At 49.8% G+C, this 19392-nt stretch overlaps 7 protein-coding genes across 7 annotated transcripts; all 7 read right to left on the reverse strand.

Moving 5' to 3' along the window:
• Positions 1-751: 751 nt before the first annotated feature.
• Positions 752-1054, reverse strand: Z518_04989 (uncharacterized protein; the record flags this gene model as incomplete). Its single annotated transcript, XM_013418695.1, has 2 exons — positions 752-942; positions 994-1054. The coding sequence occupies 2 exons, from the start codon at positions 1052-1054 to the stop codon at positions 752-754; spliced, it is 252 nt and encodes an 83-aa protein (XP_013274149.1).
• Positions 1055-2613: 1559 nt separating this feature from the next.
• Positions 2614-4368, reverse strand: Z518_04990 (uncharacterized protein; the record flags this gene model as incomplete). Its single annotated transcript, XM_013418696.1, has 2 exons — positions 2614-4088; positions 4146-4368. The coding sequence occupies 2 exons, from the start codon at positions 4366-4368 to the stop codon at positions 2614-2616; spliced, it is 1698 nt and encodes a 565-aa protein (XP_013274150.1).
• Positions 4369-4727: 359 nt separating this feature from the next.
• Z518_04991 (uncharacterized protein) lies at positions 4728-6500 on the reverse strand (the record flags this gene model as incomplete). Its single annotated transcript, XM_013418697.1, has 1 exon — positions 4728-6500. One exon carries the CDS (start codon positions 6498-6500, stop codon positions 4728-4730), a length of 1773 nt encoding a protein of 590 aa, XP_013274151.1.
• A 2004-nt stretch (positions 6501-8504) lies between these two features.
• Positions 8505-9712, reverse strand: Z518_04992 (uncharacterized protein; the record flags this gene model as incomplete). Its single annotated transcript, XM_013418698.1, has 4 exons — positions 8505-8566; positions 8617-9357; positions 9414-9582; positions 9707-9712. 4 exons carry the CDS (start codon positions 9710-9712, stop codon positions 8505-8507), a joined length of 978 nt encoding a protein of 325 aa, XP_013274152.1.
• A 1290-nt stretch (positions 9713-11002) lies between these two features.
• Positions 11003-12355, reverse strand: Z518_04993 (nicotinate phosphoribosyltransferase; the record flags this gene model as incomplete). Its single annotated transcript, XM_013418699.1, has 1 exon — positions 11003-12355. The coding sequence occupies one exon, from the start codon at positions 12353-12355 to the stop codon at positions 11003-11005; it is 1353 nt and encodes a 450-aa protein (XP_013274153.1).
• Positions 12356-12839: 484 nt separating this feature from the next.
• Z518_04994 (uncharacterized protein) lies at positions 12840-16243 on the reverse strand (the record flags this gene model as incomplete). The annotated part of the gene is made up of 2 exons (XM_013418700.1): positions 12840-15175; positions 15268-16243. 2 exons carry the CDS (start codon positions 16241-16243, stop codon positions 12840-12842), a joined length of 3312 nt encoding a protein of 1103 aa, XP_013274154.1.
• A 1353-nt stretch (positions 16244-17596) lies between these two features.
• Z518_04995 (uncharacterized protein) lies at positions 17597-18360 on the reverse strand (the record flags this gene model as incomplete). The annotated part of the gene is made up of 2 exons (XM_013418701.1): positions 17597-17902; positions 18001-18360. 2 exons carry the CDS (start codon positions 18358-18360, stop codon positions 17597-17599), a joined length of 666 nt encoding a protein of 221 aa, XP_013274155.1.
• Between the last annotated feature and the right edge of the window lie 1032 nt (positions 18361-19392).

Consider the following 19392-nt stretch of genomic DNA (forward strand, 5'->3'; position numbering starts at 1 on the left):
TGTCCATAAGACCAGCTTTCTAAGGAGCCGGAGTAGCAATGATGGGGGCACGGTAGAATAGAAAGTGCCTCGAGCTGATATTCGAGGGGTCATGCAGAGGACTTATCTTGTGACACGAGTCGACACAGGCGAGTAAAGAAAATCACGCATTCTCCTGTGTCTTGACTACTTCTGGGGATATTGCCTACATGATCTGAGCGCGCCGTAAACGCGGCCATCGGCTTCAGAAGCTTGAAGATATCGATCAACACTCTCAGATGCCGAATAAAGTACGGGACAGGACGTGGCTTGCTCGAGGCTGAAGGTTGGCCAATCAGCGAGGAAACCCGAAGACGAGGGCCAAAACAAACCATGACATAATCAGACTCTAATGATGCGCAACCAATCAGATGCTGTGATAAGAATGAGGCAAGCAAAGAACATTGGCAGCGCAGACTGGCTTTCATGTTTTCAGCTTTTCGCTCTCCACTCCTCCAGAATGCAATTCCATAAACCTTGACCCAAAATCCTTTGCAGCTGCCATTACATGGTTAATCTCTCACAATCAACCCTTCAAGGGGGCTCTACGAATGTTGCGGTCTCTCTTTACCGCATGGCCCGAAAATTGAACACTTCGTCGCCAGATCAGCCTTGATCGCGTGATGGACCTAATTTGCACCTGGCATTGATCAGTGTGGCGTTCAAGACCATCAGATGTCATGCAACGTACATTGGAAAGGAAGGACCGAGTGCGGCAAGTTCATGTTTCCGGTTACAAGGATGCCGGCAATAGCCTGGCTCTCTTCAGTGGGAATGTCGAATGTGTCAGTTCTTCCAGGCTGTCAGACAGCTTGTGGCTACGCTCGCTCCCGTGGACTTGGATACTCCAGACTGTCCACGGGTCTTTGGGGATAGGCAATGCGACATATCGCTCGAATGGAATCGATGTTGGTGTCTTCTTCACTAATTGCAAGGTCAGTTGGGTTGTCTCGCCAATGGCTAATACGGCCTCACCTTGCTCACTCCGGGACTGAAGACCGGTCTTGGACTTGCCCGAGTTCGAAGTCAAAGCCATTTCAACTGTCTCGGTCCAAGCTAGTGTAGTGTCGGTTCGCTGGTGTGCTTATTGAATTGTCCGCAAACAGAGACGGGCCTTGATCATTTTCGGGAGACAATTTGAGGAGGACTGATTGAATGGATAGGGACTCATGAACGAGAAGAGAAAATCACATCGAAGGGGGAAGTAGCCACAAGTATGCACGTTTCAAGCACTGACTCAACTGACCGCAGTCTTCTTCTTGGTGGTAGTGTGGGGGGGGGGGGGGGGGGGGGGGGGGCACTCTCACCGTAACAGGCGTCGCCACCGCTGAACGTGATCTTGACAAAACCAACGATTGAGTACATGATCAAGGATGGATACGAATACTAACGGACAATTTTCCATCGGCCTCCTGGAGGATCCGATAGTGAATCCGAAGTTGGCCAATGTCGCCCGAATTATCAAGCAACCTTGAGGAGTTACTTTGCAACCATATCAGAAAAATTATCGGGTTCGACGTGTTCCGGAGCAGTCAGATGAACTAGAGATCTCCGAGAGTCGACAATTCGAAAGCCAACGTGGCTATTGGGTAATCAGATGGATATTGATGTCTTCAAAGAATGACAGCAAGAATCGCAATCTTGGTGGAAATGAGAAGAATGATAACGCCTTCGGACATGCCAGAAGCCAGGTTTTTGCATCGCGGAAGCGGAACCTTACTGCGGCAATAAGAGACGCCTGATTACGCTCCTGGGTGGCAAAAACTCTTTTTCTTTGATAGTTGGCTCTGGCAGAGAGAAAATGCGGCTCAATACGGTCACGTGTCAGGCAGGCATCAGGCTTACTACGACGATGTGCGTCATGCACGGTACCATGTGCCAGTCGGCCAGCAAACAGGTAAAGTGTCCCGGTCAACGCCCTGACCGAGTTGGGTAAGAAATACCAATGGGAGTTCATACCCAAATAAGGATTCGGAGAGGAACCGGGCCCGGAGTATGTCCAACGCCTTTGTTGCCAAACTTGACAGGGAAGAAGTTGGATTCAATAAAGGTAATGGAATCCAGAACACTCCAAGACCAAAGTCCGGCACACCTCGACAAGCAATGGCAATGGCATTGAGATAGTCTATGTCAAAGCATCATTACACCGTGTTGATAACTAGTATCTCATAATCTGGTTCGATTGCTGGAGGATCGAAAGACGACACATTATACAAGAACGCTCGAGACTGGAGGTGAGTGAGATGAATATGTGCTGCGTACCCCCGTAGACATGTCGAGTGTATAACGCAGGAGCACCCTCTCGATCCAAGTGTTTTGTCTATACCGTGAGATCTGCAGCCGTAGAAATCGACATGCCATAATGTCCGGTGTCATTTCGTTGCCCCACGAACCCTGGCGACAATCTAACGTCTCAAGGGTGAAAGACTTTTTTTTTTTTTTTTTTTTTTTTGGATCTACCGCCGTTTTCAATATTTTGGGGGAGGTCTCATAGCCAAGTGCTCTCAAGGCATGTATTTTTGTTCCCAATTCTCGCACCTGTCGCCGCCGTTTTTTCATGACCGAATCAAGCGAATCGAATTTCGCTTGCTTATATTACTCCGGAAAAACATCTGTGACCAGGCTCTTCTTATTGATTTTCCCCATTGCATTTCTTGGGATCGACTCCACAACTTTCAATTCCTGTGGAATCTTGTAGTTTGCAAGTTTATCCTTCAGGGCGCGCCGCATGTCCATGACGCCCCATGGCTTCCCACCGCGTCCCGCAGTCAAGCCCCCTTTCGTGAGCACAACGATGGCCGCGACTTTCTGGCCCCATTGCTCTGAAGGGATGCCTACGACAGCAGCCTCCGAGACTTCAGGCAGAGAGAGCAGTTCACGCTCGATCTCTAACGCCGATACTTTTTCCCCACCCGTTTTGATGATGTCGACGCTCTTGCGGCCGCGGATGAAGTACATGGGCCCTTTGGCCCAGGACTGCTCGCTTTGGCCTGTTCCCGGTACGAGCTGGCGAACGGCCACGTCGCCGGTCTTGAACCATTTGCCTCGTCCGTCGTCACTCTCGGCGAATTCTTCCGCCGTGGCTTTGGGGTTGCGGAAGTACTCATTGAACACCGTGGGCCCGCGGAGTTGGATCTCGCCTTCACGCGACTGGCCATTTTGGTCTGTTTCCTCACCTGGTTGGATGACGTCGCCGGTTTCAGTCTCTACCAGTCGAACTTCCACCGAGGGTAACGGCCAACCGACGCTGCCGTCGACGCGATCTTCGAAGGCCAATCCGCAGGACAGAGCCATGCCGACTTCGGTCATGCCATAGCGCTCGAGTAGGACATTGCCACCGCTGAGTGCTGTCCAGGCCGCTTTCGTCGGTGTGGGCAGAGCAGCGGAGCCGGAGATATTGAGACGCATATATTGCGGTGTGATGGCTGTGCGGGTTGCTTCTCTCATATCGGGATCGAGAGATGGATGTGAGGCGAGGAGGCGGTTATATATCGTAGGCACGACAGTGAGGAATGTGATGGGTCTTTTGGAGGGCGGAGAGTGGGGGAGAAAAGGTGCCGCAAGACGTTTCCATACGGTGTCTGCATTGAAAGGGTAGGCGAATTCAACGGCTGCTCCGGCCATAAGTGGGGTGAATAGCGTATTGATCGTTCCATGGATGTGGTGAAGAGGAAGAACATGCAGGAGCAAGTCGGACGGGCTATAGTTCCAAGCTTCTATTAAAGATCTCGCCTGCGCGGTGATTGTCGGTACAGACAAGACCACCCCTTTAGGCCGGTTTGTCGTGCCGGATGTGTACAGCATAAATCCGCCATGGTCGATAGATTGGCCGCTGAACTTGACGTTTTCTGCTGACACAGCTCCAGTTTCGATCTTGGACAGGATTTCCAGCTTAGGAGTATGATTCAAACCTTCTTTGACCACCTCTTTAGCTTTGTCTTGGAATTTCTCCGTCGATAGAAACAGGGCGGCTTCGCTGTTCTCCAGGATATACCGCAGTTCCGAGCTGGGATGTGTGTGTGCCAGGGGGAGGGCAATCGCGTCGTGGGACAGGATCGAGAGAAACGTGACTGTGGTCCTTGGTCAACACACCTCCCCATAGGCAGGACGAGGCTATCTTCCCGCACCTACATAGTCATAGCCATTTTCGGCTAAGAAAGCGATTCTCTCGCCGGCCAAAGGCTTTCCATCGGTCAGAGCGGTCAAGTTGTCTTTGGCGGCGGCAACATCGTGTAGTAAGCTGCCATAGCAAAAAGTGCGGTCGGAGGCACTGTGGATGATCGCTGCAGTTTTGGGGTCATGTTTGGCAATGGCATCGAAGATGGGCGAAGAAGGTAGAGTCGAAGCCATTCGGATAGGAGACAATTGAAATCTCTTACAGGTGACAGGAAAGAAGGAGGAGCTTCGAGCTGCTATGAGACCACCTCCGGAGTGCAATATCGCAGTGTTGAATCGAGAGGCCAGGATGATGGGGCGCATCCCGACAACATTGTTGAGCTCGCCCAAGGAAGCTCTAGTCTCACATTTAGACGACAAAACGACCCCGATCAAGGGTCAGTGAGCGCTCAATTTCCGAATTGTTGAAGAGCTGCGAAGATGGGGCTCTCTACGGAGGAACAGTTGCTCCACATCGAAGGAGAAAAAAGATACAGCCCAGCTTTTAGTGTTTTGATGTTACAATTCCCATACCCATTGTTCCCCATTCATCATCACACATCCACTTGTTCAAATCTCACAAGTAGAGCACATTTCGTCTCGTGCCCCTTTAAGTCCAGCATGCGGATGAAATTCCACCCCGGCGTCACGTAAAATATCCGCACGGCGGCAACGGCGAAAATCGGATTTCTCGAAAAGGCATCATCACTCTTGATGAGCATACGCATGAACACCAGTTCATTGTCCTCGTACTCCCATTCCAGTGTCTCGTTCCAGATCGGGTCGGTGACTGGAGGATTGTCGCCTCCATGAAGGAAGCCGAGCTTGTGATGCTTGTAAGGCGACGTCTTGCGCTTGGGTGAATCGTCCTCCAGCTCGTCCGGGTGGTAGAGCGTGCAGGTGAGATACGGTTTGATATCGTCTGCCTCACGGTCTCGCGGAACAGGTACGTCTGACGCTCCCGCGACATGAAGACGCAGTTTCTTTCTCTTTCCAGTATTAAGCTTCCCCCGGCCTCCGGCACGGAGGGCCGCAGGTTTCAAAACGTATCCATCCGTACCACTGAACAGTGCCTCGTTCAGCTGCATACTAGCTCCGAAAGTCTGCCAGTTGAGGGCACAAACTTGGGCTCCGACACCCCAGAAATTGACCGGCTTGAGGTTCCTGGACGAAATTCGAGTGCCCTTTGGATACACACGCATCAGATGATGAGCGTTATGGCGAGCAATCTTCTCGCTCTCGGCAGGCATACGGGATTTCAATCCAGTCTCTGAGACGTTGATGAGGTGATGATGGGGACCGCCTTGGAGTCCCGTTTCACTGTACCATGAATTGTCTCGAGGTTTGATTGATTGAGCGTAGACACCGAGCTCCGCAAGTTCGGGAATGATGGTGGTGGCAGGGGTAGCTTTCTTTTTCTCTTTGTAGGCTTTTCGAGCTTGCTTTTCCTCCTCGTCTTCCTCTTCATCCTCAGAGCTGGTGTCATCGTCGCTGTCCCCGGCTTCGTCGGGAAAGTGATACTCGACAATAACGACAATTCTGGATCCGAGCTCATCTAGAGTCACATGCTCACCTGTTCCCTGTTGCTCTTGGTGTCCTTTTTCTCTGACAGCCCTACTTAGAAGCCGATCACCCCAGACCTCTTTCATGATTTCAGCGAGACGCCGTTGGCCGTGGGCATCACAATGATTCTCGAGGGATAAGAAAATAGGTGCTGCTCGATAGCCCGATTCATTGCCAGACTGTGCTGCCTCTTTATCAACGACATCCCTAATGGTCTCACAGACCAGGCGGAATGGGATGTGGGAGACCAGAGTGTATCCATGTGTGACCTTGGGTTCGTCCGTATTGTCCTCATCGTCCCAGGCATCGATTTCAACGCAGCGCGATCCGGTATTGAGTGCTGTTTCATATGCTTTAGCGGAAGAAGTGCCATAGAGCTGATGTGCTATCAAGTAGGTATTATGACTAGAGCTGATGAAATATTCCGGCAGGGGATGCGACCTATCAGTAACGGACGAGGGAACCTTGATATGTGGCTGGTCGAGGAGACGGTGCAGTGCGTCAGTCAGTTGACCTGGGTGATCCAAACCAGCATCTTCTTTGGACAGGACGTTTTCTTGAACTAGAAACGACCTGAGGGCCCGGTTGACTCTGAGTTGATTCTTGGTGATATCAGACTGGCGACCGCCACGACCTCCTCCTGCGACGGTGGTAGAGTCGATTTCTTCTCCTATGTCTTCGTCATCGCCTGTGCGACTTGATTTTGGGAATGGATTCAATTTGGCTAGGCGCGAGGTAAGATCTGGAGGACCCAAGTCTGACATGGTGAGGGTAGGGCCCGGGTCTAATATGGAGTCAGTTCGTGGCAGTCCGAGTATCAATGCAACTCAGCGGTGCGGTAAGATACTCACGGTATTGGCGATAAGTTAGATCATTCTAAGTGCTCTGCGAGGGGCTCTGCAAGAGAGGGGCACGGGTCTTGGCTGACGGATGTCTGTGTAGACACCTGAGATACGCGAGGGATCTCTTATGCCGACCAATCCGCCATGATCGTTTCTATTCTATCTGGACCTCTCCAATGATTGGGCTGATCCTTTGACACTTGATTCGATCTATGAGCCATGAAAATAATGCAATCCACTGGCAGAGTTTTGATCCGAATACGTCTCCTGCCTGCTCCGCCGTAGAATTCCACATATCGCGAAATACCTCACCGCAACCACAGACAGCCTTACCAAGACGATTTTCCAAGCTTCAAGACTTACCAATCAGACAAAGTTCCAATCAATTTCTCTTCACCCAGGATCATGTCCCCATGAGACGATTATTAACTCTGCGCACGTCGAATGGACGTTCAGCATCGCAAATCAGAATGTCAAGCACATCGAGCACACCAATGGAGGATACGATAAGGAAGAAGGTAAGAAACATTTCGGTGTTCATCCATTCCTGTTTGGATTTGACTCCCTACCTTGTTCGGATCCTTTCCGGTACATTCAATTCTATCATCATCCATCACAATATTCCGCAACCTTGCCTCGGTCTCGGAATCGCTCTTTCAAATTCTCCATTCACAACATCCAGGCCGGCCTTGACATCCAACCTGATTAATAAATTGATGGACACAGGTGACCGACACCCTGAACCCAACGGAGCTCCGGATCCGGAACGATTCACATTTACATGCACATCACAAGGCCATGGTGGGAAGTACATCGACGGAGACGCATTTCTAGTACGTTCTCCCCGGCTTTCGTTTTATCTTTCGTGTTCAAGCCAATTTGCCCACTGGTTTCTGCATCGGCGAGAGTAGGAGAACATGTATACGCACATACTCACCAATAATCGCATAGCGTCGACATTGTCTCCACGGCATTTGCATCGAAACCCCAACCAGCACGGCACAGGATGGTGTATGGCCTGCTGAAAGAAGAACTCGATCGGCCAGGTGGGATTCATGCTCTTCAACTCCGGACGAAGACGCCCGAGGAGGATGAGAAGTTGAAGGCCAAAGGAATGCCGTGAGGTTGCTCGTCCTTGGCAAGAAGGGATGTTTGGGGCAATGGTTGCTATGAGAGCTGATTCGTTGTAACCATTGGGCTGGAACACGGTTTCGGATCTGTTGCAACTGGGGTTAACGAGAGATATATCACGCCAGGCATTGATTCTATGTGAAATGTGATCCTGCGTCAAAGGAGGGAATTTCAGCTCACATAGATACAACGTGAGAATTTTCTTGGACTCAGTCAAAGAGCGACTCAAAACCAAAATTGGAAGAACAAGTGTAATTCGATCTTTCCCAGCCATAGAATCCACTCCAGGTGATGAGAATGTATTGCTCTCCCACTCTTTGAATTCAGCCAATCAATGCCCCCCTTGACTTGCATTGATTGAAGGATCTCCAAGAAAGCGTGAGGAATTATTAAAGTTTTATCTGGGATATGCTGTACACGATCACCAACCAACCATCCAAGAAGGAACGAGAACAAACAAAATAACGCCGGCTTTTCGGAACATACGAGACTTCCATCCTCTCCTACTTCTGTGATCCTACTCTTTCTTTGCTTTCGCGCGCTGATCGTACGCCGAATGAGTGTCACCACAACTCTGATCAAGAAAAGAAATTGAAGATTGAGAGGGTTGGTCTGTTCCCCCCGATGAAGCATCTTATCCATCCCATGTGGACCACATCAGGTTCAATGGAAAAACAAGCCTTGAATTCGTTGTAAACAGGGCGCAACCCAGGCATATTTGCGAGGGCAATGCAGTAATGCAAATCAGTCATAGATTGAGGTTCAAGGTCAGTGATTGTTAGGGTGTGCGGACTTCTAGTTGTTCGTAACTTCAACGACCACAACGACCACGACCACGATGATGATGATAATGAGCACTAAATAAGAGTTAGGGGAAGGCTGTCTCTGGAACGACAAAGATACTGACCAACAATGCCCAAGCACATCCACTTCTTCCTTCTGGCAGCTCTAGCCTTTGTAACTGCACCCTCAAGCTCGGTGTTGGCTTTGGCGACATGTTCTGTGACCTCTTCTCCTCTTTGTTCGATTTGAGTGACGGCAGGCTCTTGCTGCACCACCAATGCCTCGAGATCTTGGAAGAGCTGAGCAAGTTCGATCATCTGCTCTTCAATCTTCTTGATATCCGCATGACGAGAAGCAACATTGCTTTGCACGGCCTGTACCTGGCCAAGGTTGTTGCTCCGGATCAAAGCCTGCTGGAAGATTTGTTCGGTAGGGTTCTGAACAGCTGCTTGGGCTTCGGCATCTGAGGCATCTGGACGAACAATTCTGTATTGTCTCTTTATCTGCTCTTCGGTAGCCCTTCGGAATGTGTGCTCAACTCCTTGGTAGTCGGTGTAGAATTTTTTCAGTCGTCGCTCAACGCTACCGACTTGGGCTCGATTGCGACTATCGCTGGATTCTCTATCGCTCTTGATTTTCTTGACACGGTTTATGAGACCTCGGTACTTAACCATAATTTCTTGATTTTTTCGGTCGATTTGAAGACGCCAGGGAGATTGAGCAGAAGTGTCTGTGTCATTCAAATATCGTTGTTGATATCCCTCGAGTTCCTTCAAATCGGCTTCAACAGTGTCCATAGCTCGGTTGATCTCCCGGCAAGCGTTGAGGATTCTGTTGGGGTCGGCGCCATTCATGTCATCCATTTCTAAGATAGAGGATTAGCCGAGATTCAAAGCGCAGGCAGGTAGGAAAAATGCGTACCATAACCACCGCCAGGCTGGCCAGTTTGCTGACTATCACTCGGTCCATAATGGCTGCCCGAGTACTGCTCTGACAGCTGCGGCCGGCCATATCCCTCCTGGACGTTATTTTGACTTCCTCCGTATCGATTCGCGTAAGGATTATAGGTGTCGTATCCCTGGTTGTTGTACTAAATGTGGTATACGAGAGAGATTAGTGGCAGCTCATGGAAGGACGTACAATAGCGGCGTCTCAGGAGACCGATGAGATGGTACGGGTGCTCTGGTGAGCATTGAAGGAATGTCTGGACTTACACTCATGATGACGGAAGAATGAGACTGATACTAAGGGTATCTGGCCAATTGAGGTGCAGGGTGAAGGGTGGAAGGTCCCAATGGAATCCTGTTGGCCGAAAAAGTTAAGGGAACAAGTGAAACGGTATACGCGCTGGTTGAGGAACGCGATACTGAGATGCGACAGGAAAGTGATGCCCAAAAAATAGATGAAATGGAACTGAAGGTGAATCAGCAGCAGCTGAAAATGAAGATGAGGAATGAGAAAAAGGCTGAGTGATCACAATAATCTGGATCAGCTCGGAGTCGGGAGGAGGAAAGTAGTAGTTGCTTGCGCCGAAAAGTCTGGGCAGAAGCCTGCGCGCTTGAGCGAGTCTGAGTCTGTCGTACAGAACGAGTGACAGAAGAGGTGAAGTGTGGCCCTGACAGGTGACAAGGGGAGCACGGGAAGGTTAGAGCCTACGTCCGCCGAGACTCGAGGCACAAGGAGAGCGTTCGTGGGGCGAAGGAGGCTGTGCAAGTCGCCCATACGCCGTGCTCGTGCCACTTCCAGATGCTAAGTTCTTATGGGAGGGAGTGCGCAATTGGGGCCTAAGTGAGAGAATGCGGTCTGTCAAAAAGAGAGTTCATAACGATGAGGATCACTCCCACAGACGATCTATCACTCCATACTGTCAGCGCTTGACCCCTTCTGCCTCCTGCTGTTCCGCCATTGCCCGGCAAGATTGAGACTTCCCTAACGATCCAATTCCTCGCCTCCAGTCCACTAAGTTGTCGAACCTTGCTTCGCTAGAGGCCTGATAATGTCTCAACATCCAATCAATCCCTCGTAATCTTACTTAGCAGGCCGAGAGCTTTCAGGCGTCACCAGTGTTCCTAGTATGCCTCAGGCCGGACTGGATTTCTCAGTGTCGCACTAAGTATCATTTCACGCAGTTTGCTTGTTTCTTGCTAATACTGTTGCATAGAAGCCCGCAAGTCATATCCCATTAAAGTTGGTGTCCCACGGCCATCTATTCTTGCCATCATTACTAAGAGGGTTCCGTAGATCTCACATCGACCTCGTAATCACTGCGGCGTTGCATCTGTCTTAGCCATTCCATCTTCCACCTAGGCACCCACGATTTCAATTCTTATCTGCCTGGAAGTCTTCCCCAACGCTCTTTTGTAGAACCGTGCCAATCATCGGTGGCTGAACGACTAAGCTCTCCATCAACCCCCACAAGTGACAGAGCCTCGATCTATTAGACCCGCAGAGGGTTCAGCAACCGCAAGGCTGCGACATTCTTGGTGACGACAGTGGCCTGCCCCTGGGTTTTACCATCTTTTGGCTTCATCACCCTCGCTCCACGGCCTCTCTGTGTAACCAAGCCGTCGCTTGACGTCTTGTACTGTGTCCGGGTCTCCTGTATTCTTACCAATATTGTCCGATATTTTCACTGCCGGCCTTCCCCCTGCTTTGGACAACTTGATGACAATATTGAGTGGTTTGGACTTGGTCCGACCATCTGATTTGAGCTTGAAGTCGTTGGTGAAGAAGGTCCCCACCCCAAAGGAAGGCTTGAAGCCGTGCGCTTCCGCTAGTCCCTTGTACTCTAGGCATTTCTCGACATTGAGCGAGTCTGAAAACACAATGCTCTTACCGCTCACACATATAGACCTGTAGAAGTCGCTGGCAAGCTTGATGTACTCCTTCGGGTCGCCGGAGTCTTGTCTGATGCCAGCAAAGACTGCAGCATACGAAGACTGCTCGTGCGATGGATTACTTTCATCCGAGTATCCCGCAGTCGCGTCTTGTGACGCCGATGTTCTTGCGGGTATTCTAATTTTGAATGCTTTGAAGAAATCGTTTGTTCCGAATGTGTCGGTCAAAGCAATACCCAATACTCCTTTGCCGAAACAGTCGAGCCAATAACGCAGTCCGTTCTCATTGGCGTGTTCATAGTCATTGGTCAGCGCAGCAATTCCCATATACCATTCGTGGGCAACGGTGCCGACAGGAGGTATGCCGTGCTTCATTGCAAAATACACGTTGCTTGTACCCGTCAACTTTCCAGGCAGATTATTTTCCCGAGACGCTCGAACCAGACCTTTAATCACGAGGTCCTGGGTATGGAAATCCCTCCTTCTCCGTGAGCCAAATTCTGACACCAAGCAGCCTGCTGTGAATAGTCGGATACCCTTCTCGTAGGCGTTTTCTTCCTGTCCTTGATAATCCCAATCTTGATCAACAAACTTAAAATATGCTTCGCTCGTCAAGGCGAGTATGGGAATTTCATAGAGAATGGTCTCAACCCAAAGACCGCTTATCGTGATGTCTAGATCCCCATATGTATCATCGACGGGGCTAAATTTCAGATTCACCTGCTCCGCAGGCCGCAAACGGAAGGCCTGCAAGTAGACTAGATGATCCGGACTCAAGAACTGGCAGTGTTTTCTCAGAAACTCCAACTCTTGCTGCGATAGGGTGATGTTTGCCAATTTGGTGATCTGTTCTTCCAACCAGGAGAAGGCTTTCTTGTTCAATCTCATATGCGGAGTACGATTTGTGAACTTGTATTCGACATCCACGGAAGGAAAATATTTCAAGACCGCACACTGCATTGTCAGCTTGTACAGATCAGTATCGAGGAAGGAGAAGATGCCCTCTGGCAGCTTAGACTGCGCCATGTTGCGGACCTGCAGCCTAGCTCACCAATAGAGCCTAGAAGGAAACAAGGTCATCACCAAATGTCACTGTGCTTTTTGGCATTCGGCTTTCAGGGCCAAAATTGCCGCGCTGCACGAACCAGGTGCAGATCGAGTGTTTGTGAACGGAAAGACTGACTCAAAGAATGTGCCCTTTCTAGCATTTGCCTTCCTATGACACAATCTTGCAGGCCGCGCCTTTCCCCTTTCGGTGCTTATCAGCCTCGTGAGATTTGTTCACGTGGCAGACTGAGTTGGGCTTCGACGGCTTTCCAACACTGGTATGTCGGCAGCTGACTGGGAAAGGGATAAATACTTTTCAAAAGTAATGTACTTCCAGTATTGTTCTAAAGTACCTATATCCTCCGCCAACAGGCCCCCCGAAATAGCTGTCCATATTCAGACAGAATCTTCCCCCTTAGTATTCACATAGCAGTGGTCGGTGATGCGATACCAGTCCACATTCTCAAGTGAGTGGTGGCCCGTAGTGAGTTTGGAACCATATGTCCCGAAATTCCTCCTCTCGAACCTGATTGTGATATAGAAGGCCAAACTGGTCGATAATCTTCAAGATAGGACGATCTTTGTCTCCTCCTGCATTTTTGTACCCTGTCTGTGCTCGAATATGTAGCTTCTCTGCCTCCGGTCTACCTTGCTCGGCATACAGTGTTCCGAGACTATGGACGATATCGAGGGTCGAAAAGTCATCGGGTCCGGGTTGTTTCTCACGCGCCGCCAATGCTTGTAGATATCTCTTCTCTGCGATCTCAAATTGGTTCTGATCCCGATATAAGTCGCCGAGTAAACGAACCACCTCGAGAGTTTGAACATGGTCAGGTCCATGAATTTTTTCGTACCCTGCAAGTGCTTGCATGTACATTTGTTCTGCCTCCTCAGACTTCCCCTGATCATGCAGGAGGCGCCCGAGTGTGGAAACTGCCCAGACAGTCAAAGCGTGATCGGGACCATAAAATTTCTTCCTCTCTGCCACTACTCGTGTAAAGATTTCTTCTGCCGTCTTGAATTTTCCTTGAGAAGCATAGAGATTGCCAAGATTTGCTGCTGCGGTAAGAGACGACATGTCACCGGGTCCAAAGATTCTCTCCTTCGCTGCAAGGACTCGTAGAAACGTCTCTTCTGCCATCCTCAATTTGTCTTGAGCTCGATATACTTGACCAAGTGATTCTGTCATATCGAGAGTCTGGATGTCATCAGATCCAAGAATTTTCCGAAAACCTTCTCGTACTCTTATGAACATACGCTCTGCCATCGCTAGCCGACCTTGATAAAGATATAGCATGCCGAGACCTTTCAGTATACTCAAAGTAGATCGATGATCACCTGGCCCAAGACTTTTTTGGTCCTCTACCAGTGCTCGCTCGTACATCAGCTCTGACGCAAAGTACTCCAGTTGGAGGCGAAGAAGAGTCGCGTGGCGGAAGATGTCAGGAATTCGACGCCAGGAAAAGTCTGATCGATTTGCAACATCTTTAAATCGAAGATTCGCAAGATGCTTAGCATGAATTGCCAATCGCTGACATCTGATGTCGAAAAGATGATCCCAGTCCTCGCTCGTGAGACACTCGGCCACGCAGTCGGATGCTATCCAGTATTGCCGAACATCAATGGCACGGTTCAAGCAGTTCAAAATCCAATCATGAACGCATACATGAAGGTTGTATGATTGTGTTTGGTGATTTCCTTCAGCAAGAGAATATTTGACCAGCGTCTGCATGGCGGATTCAAATGAAGATTGGTAGCGAACTACGTTATTAAACCAAGCTGGTGCACCTTCAAGTTGAGCCGCATAACCCTGGCAAAGAAGGCCGTACCAGATCGCTCGATGGTCGAGGTAGGCCAGAAAACCTAAAAATTGTGCGGCTTCAGGATTCTCCTCTTTGATGCGGGCATAAGACAGTTCCCACGTATTGTAGAGTGTCCGAGGAGAGTACTCAGTTGGCCCCTCAGGGGAGGCAACCGTCTCCCATCTGCATTCGTATGCTATAAAATATGTGCAGAAGTCGAAGGACGACTTCTGAAGGTAGACGCCGGCTGTAGCCAGAGCTAAGGGATGACCATCCAACCGCTTTACCAACTGGCGGGCACCGAAATCTGCTTTTTGTGAGTGACAGGTCTCTCGTAGGCTGGCAAAGGCCCAATTACCAGATTCGATGTGCTCTCGCCCTGATCGGGTGGATAGAATGCGTAGACCGTCTTCTTCCTTGCTCATTGATCGAATTTCCAGCTTTTCTCCAGAGATCTTACTAGGCACCCGTGTAGTAATGATGACTGATCCTTGCACAGCAGAAGGGTAGTATTTTGTAATATCATACTGATCTGGATCATCATAGTTGTCATATACTAGCAACCATCTATTATTGTCTGGCGTTGATAGCCAATTGGAGATATCGATCCACAGGCTGTTGTCATCAAGCGGGTCCACCTTGTCCGGATCGAAAATTCGCTGACCCAGTCTCCGGAGACTAAGTTTTAAAGTAGTGTCGGATGTTGCGTTGAGCCAGAAGACGGAAAAGTAGGAGGTGGCATATCTTTTGCAGTAGGCGATGGCCAACTGTGTCTTGCCAACTCCTCCCATTCCGCCCAAGGCCAAGACTTTTCGAATGGAAGAATCCGAACCAGGTTGAAAAAGGGTTTCCATTTTCCGAAGCTCGTCATCACGGCCGATAAACAGGTCCTCTGGCATATTGGGGGCATCAATCAGATTCAGGCCGCGACAATACTCTAACAAGAAATCAGTCATGGCATAGGACGATCGGTATCGTTGATATGGAGCAAAGTGGACTATTTCACTATCGAAATGGGTTATCTCGATTTGAAACTATAAACGTCCACCGGTAGGAAGGCAAGCCAAGGGAACTGCTATTTAAACTCACCCGAAGTCTGCACCACGTCGGCAGCAACCGCTACCTTGGCCACCTCTTTGGGGGTAATGACACTTAGCAACTCCTTCGTATAAGCGGCAGCGGCGGCGGCAGCATAAGGCTGCCAAATTTTGTTTTTGTGGGAGTCTGCATAATCACAGATACCTCGAATAACCAGGCATGGGAATGAATCCATTAAGCCGGCTGCCTCCATCTCCACGCAGATGATTTTCAGCGTTCGTCGCAGCTCCTCTCTCACTGTGGCATCTTTGACCAGTGCATTGGCTGAGCCGATGGCGCCGTAATGAAAGACAGGATCCGTGTTGTCACGTTCCTCCCGCCGAATGACGCGTTCCTTGTCACAATTTTGACATGTTCCTTCTTCGCCTTGGTGAGGATAGTTCGCCTGGAACAACTGATCATTTTCGTCACCTGGGTAGGAGTATTTCTTCGTCATCTTGGGAAATCTTTGGAGCATCTCAGACATAAATTGTGGTACGCGGCTATCTTCCATGGCATGGACGGCTCTCAGCGAATTCACACTGGCTAGAAGGCGTTCAGGAGGCTTATTCAATACTCTGGTTCGTTCAAAGGCCCCCCCTGCTTTGTATTTGCCGAAATCGTATTGAATGACACCGCCAGAATCGTTCGTTGGCGTACTGATCACCACGTCCCCTAACCGAATATCATCACCCTGTCCCCGCTCCCCAGGCACTCCGCCGCCAATTCCTACCAGAAGCCCGAACCGGATCAAGGGGAAATCGATCATGAGTTGTGTCGCCACGATCCCTGCCGAACTGTTCCCAGTCTGAGGCAGCACGGCAATCACCATGTTATGCCCGCAAATTTCTCCAAGTATATAGTTGTTGTCGCCACTCTTTGTGGGCAGTTTAGAGTGTTCCTTGTCCAGCAAAGCCCTAACTGGCGCCAATTCCACGCTCATTGGGCAGAGACAGCCCACAGTATAGTCGTTGTGGGTGAGAGGCATATTCGCTCAGACCCAGCAGGAGTCGATAGCAGCGTGCAGAGGGATATTCGACGAATTGGGGATGGCAAGGCTGAGATTCAGCAAGGTGAATACATATATGTATATATATTTCGTTTGGGCTCAGGGTTTGAATGGATACGCGGGAAAAACACTCAAATACGCAGATGCCTTGTACAAGGAGCTGCCGCCGTGTCTTCAGCAAGACGGAAAGGATAGCCTCGAAGCATGATGGACAAGAATCAAGAAGGTGGGAAGAAGAGGTAAGGCAGATGTTTGGCAAAGGCGCCTACACCTGCGAGGCGCAAGTGCTTCAGGTTGATGAATTTGGTCAACACGTGAGACGTCGAGGCGAGTTTGTCGTGCTCAGATTATTCTCTATTTAGAGAAATTAAGCGCCGCTATATATTAGCAGTTGTGACACCAAGTTCCGATCGAAGCGATATGGCCCCCGTCTTCCAGTCTTATCGAAGTACTTTTGATTGACGCAGGATTGTACATCAGGATCGTGGGCAAGAACATGATTTTCAATTGAATCCATGACCAAACCTTGCAACGATATGGATGAGCGATGTCAATTGGCAGCTCTCCTATTCAACGGAGAATGGTCATTAGTGTAATATGTTCACCCCTATCGAGCTGATTCAACCCCTGTCAAAAGGGCTTCGGAGACTGCACCACCCAACGCCCTTTCAACCCCAAGGCACTCTTTTAATGTGCATCTTTCGTCTTGCAAAATCGTTGACCGGCAGCATTCCCTTTGGAAATAGTCAGGGCTTGGGGTGTCCACCGCTTTTGACGCCGCTACAAGAACCCATGTTGACCAGGTAAAGCCGAGTGGTTTAACGAGGCTAAGCGTTCAGTTATCCTCCCCTGATCGCCATTCCAATCACGGGCTCGACTCTACTCCTGATTCGTAAGAAAATATTTGGGACCTCTTCGAAGCGAACATATATTCTATCCGTTAGACGAAGACCTCAACTATCCTCCGACCCGTTACCCCCGATCGGTGCTCCTCTACCTAGGACAGCTTCTTCCTCGAGTTCCACTTCGTCGATGGTGACGGTCCTTTGTATTCGCCTATCGATATTGTACAAGTCTAGCTTAGCGATATGGTATAGGTCTAGCTGTCAACTCATCTCCTCATGATGACCTTGCAATAGTGCTAACCACGCCATGACAAATCGTCCTCAGAAAGTCTTGTTAGCACCGGTAACTGGGTTCACCCATTCCATGATCTCTATGTCGCCCCACTCTTCTTCCTTCAATTTATCCCCACGACCATCAAGAATGGCACGCGGTATCTGCCTGAAATCCATGTGGTCCATGAAGCATCTCTGGCCCAAAATAATGCCGCTACGTCCATTCGCGACTGTAGATGGAGGCACGACGCTGAAGATGCTCTCGAAAAAAAAAAAAAATGCTGTTGGAAAGAGCGAGATATCCTTGAACCTGAACGATGGCACCGAACTCATCACGGTACGGGTCATTGTCGGATTGGGCAAGTCGATTGGAGAAGTTTTGTGGCAGTAGATCGTCAGTGATGGTGCAACCATGGCTGCCTGTATCCCACAGCATATCTTTTACGACAAGCTTGCACGTCGCCGAATTGTCGTCTTCTTCGGCACCATCAATCACTTCCAGGATGAGCGTTGTCTGAGACTGTTGCCAGAGTACCCTCTACTAGGGCTGCGCGAGTGGGTAACACGTATGGTTGTCGATAGCCCTGTGCAAAGTGCTTCTTTCGCCAACTTCCGTACCCGTTCTTTCGTCCCCGGTCTTGCCGGCGGGGGAGTTATGTCCGTTGGGAATGATGTTCTAATGCTTCGTCCGATGGAGGCTGAGGATGGGCGAGACTTCTCCGAGAGGGCAAGTTTCTTAATGGCCTCTCGCCGTTCCTTTGATGTTTCCGGGAATATAAGAGTGGCCTGATCTTGGTCTTTGAGCGATTTCGAAGCCACAGCCAGCGCCTCGGTCCAAGTTGCATCTGGGGAAATGGACACCTCGGCGGTGGGTGCAAACTTCGGGACATCATCAGTGATCTGCTTGAGGAGGTAGGAAGTTGACATATCCAACTTGTAGTCGGAAGTAGACTGCGAAGAAGTTGACTTTGTTGCCATTTTGCATGTCTAGCCTGCTTTCTAGGTAGAGCGGACAGTAATGAGCCCACTTACCGGGAATGCAGTCGAGCGAGTTAATCAACAGAAATGTTTTCGATAGCAGAATCGGACGAAAGAGAATGAGGAGAGTGGCCGTACTTACTAGTAGACAAGTTGAGAGCGAGATGTGAAATCAAACATCACTGGACCTCGGGCCCTGGCCTCAAAAAGCGGCGGCATTACCCGCCAAATTCGGCAGCAGACTTTCCTGCCACTTGCGTTGAGTTGTAGATTACTCGCACGCCACAAATATCATGCCTGCAGACTAGAGAACTATTTGGAACTCTTTGGAGATGCTCCGTACGGCCATGAAATTTGGCGACAGGGTTTTTACACGGCCTGACAACAGCTCAAGGGGCTCCTAGATCTTGAAAGACATTCTCCCAACGGGGAAATTGACGTATTCCCGAGCCTATGTGCGAGAAAGAAAAGACGATAGTCCGGGGGACGGTAGCCTGCAGCGACGGAAACACTTTGGTTCGGCAATTCGATGAGGAGTGGCGCAGATACTACCTGCAGTACCTTGTACATCAAGCTGCCGAATTCTCCAGACACGGGTAACATTATGAAACCGGTCGCATAAGAAATCAGTGGCTGCCATGTCGTCGAATGGCCGAATGCATTAGGCTCTGTGAGTATTCCATCCCGGTAGGTCCGTTGTGATGGTGGATATTTCCCGCCTGCTACAGTATTCCTTTAAACCACACCATTGGCGGCCTTTGCCAGCTCACCTACGTATCCCTGTTCCCATTCTCAAAATTTTGGCAGCATTCTATTTTTTCACACATGATCAAGCTGAGGGAGGTATCTAATATGAGGTAGAATTGCCTAACGACATAGGCCATGCATTCCCCAACGTCCATGCCTGATGACGAGCCTCATAGGGAATTGAGACTTTTGCCCAAGTTGCACAAGTCCACGGATCTGGCATCTCCACCGACGAAGGAATCCATTAAACAAGGATGCAGCCATGATATTTTGTCGGAGTTGTTT

The sequence above is a fragment of the Rhinocladiella mackenziei genome, assembly GCF_000835555.1.
Source record: "Rhinocladiella mackenziei CBS 650.93 unplaced genomic scaffold supercont1.3, whole genome shotgun sequence".
In the NCBI taxonomy this organism is placed as follows: domain Eukaryota; kingdom Fungi; phylum Ascomycota; class Eurotiomycetes; order Chaetothyriales; family Herpotrichiellaceae; genus Rhinocladiella; species Rhinocladiella mackenziei.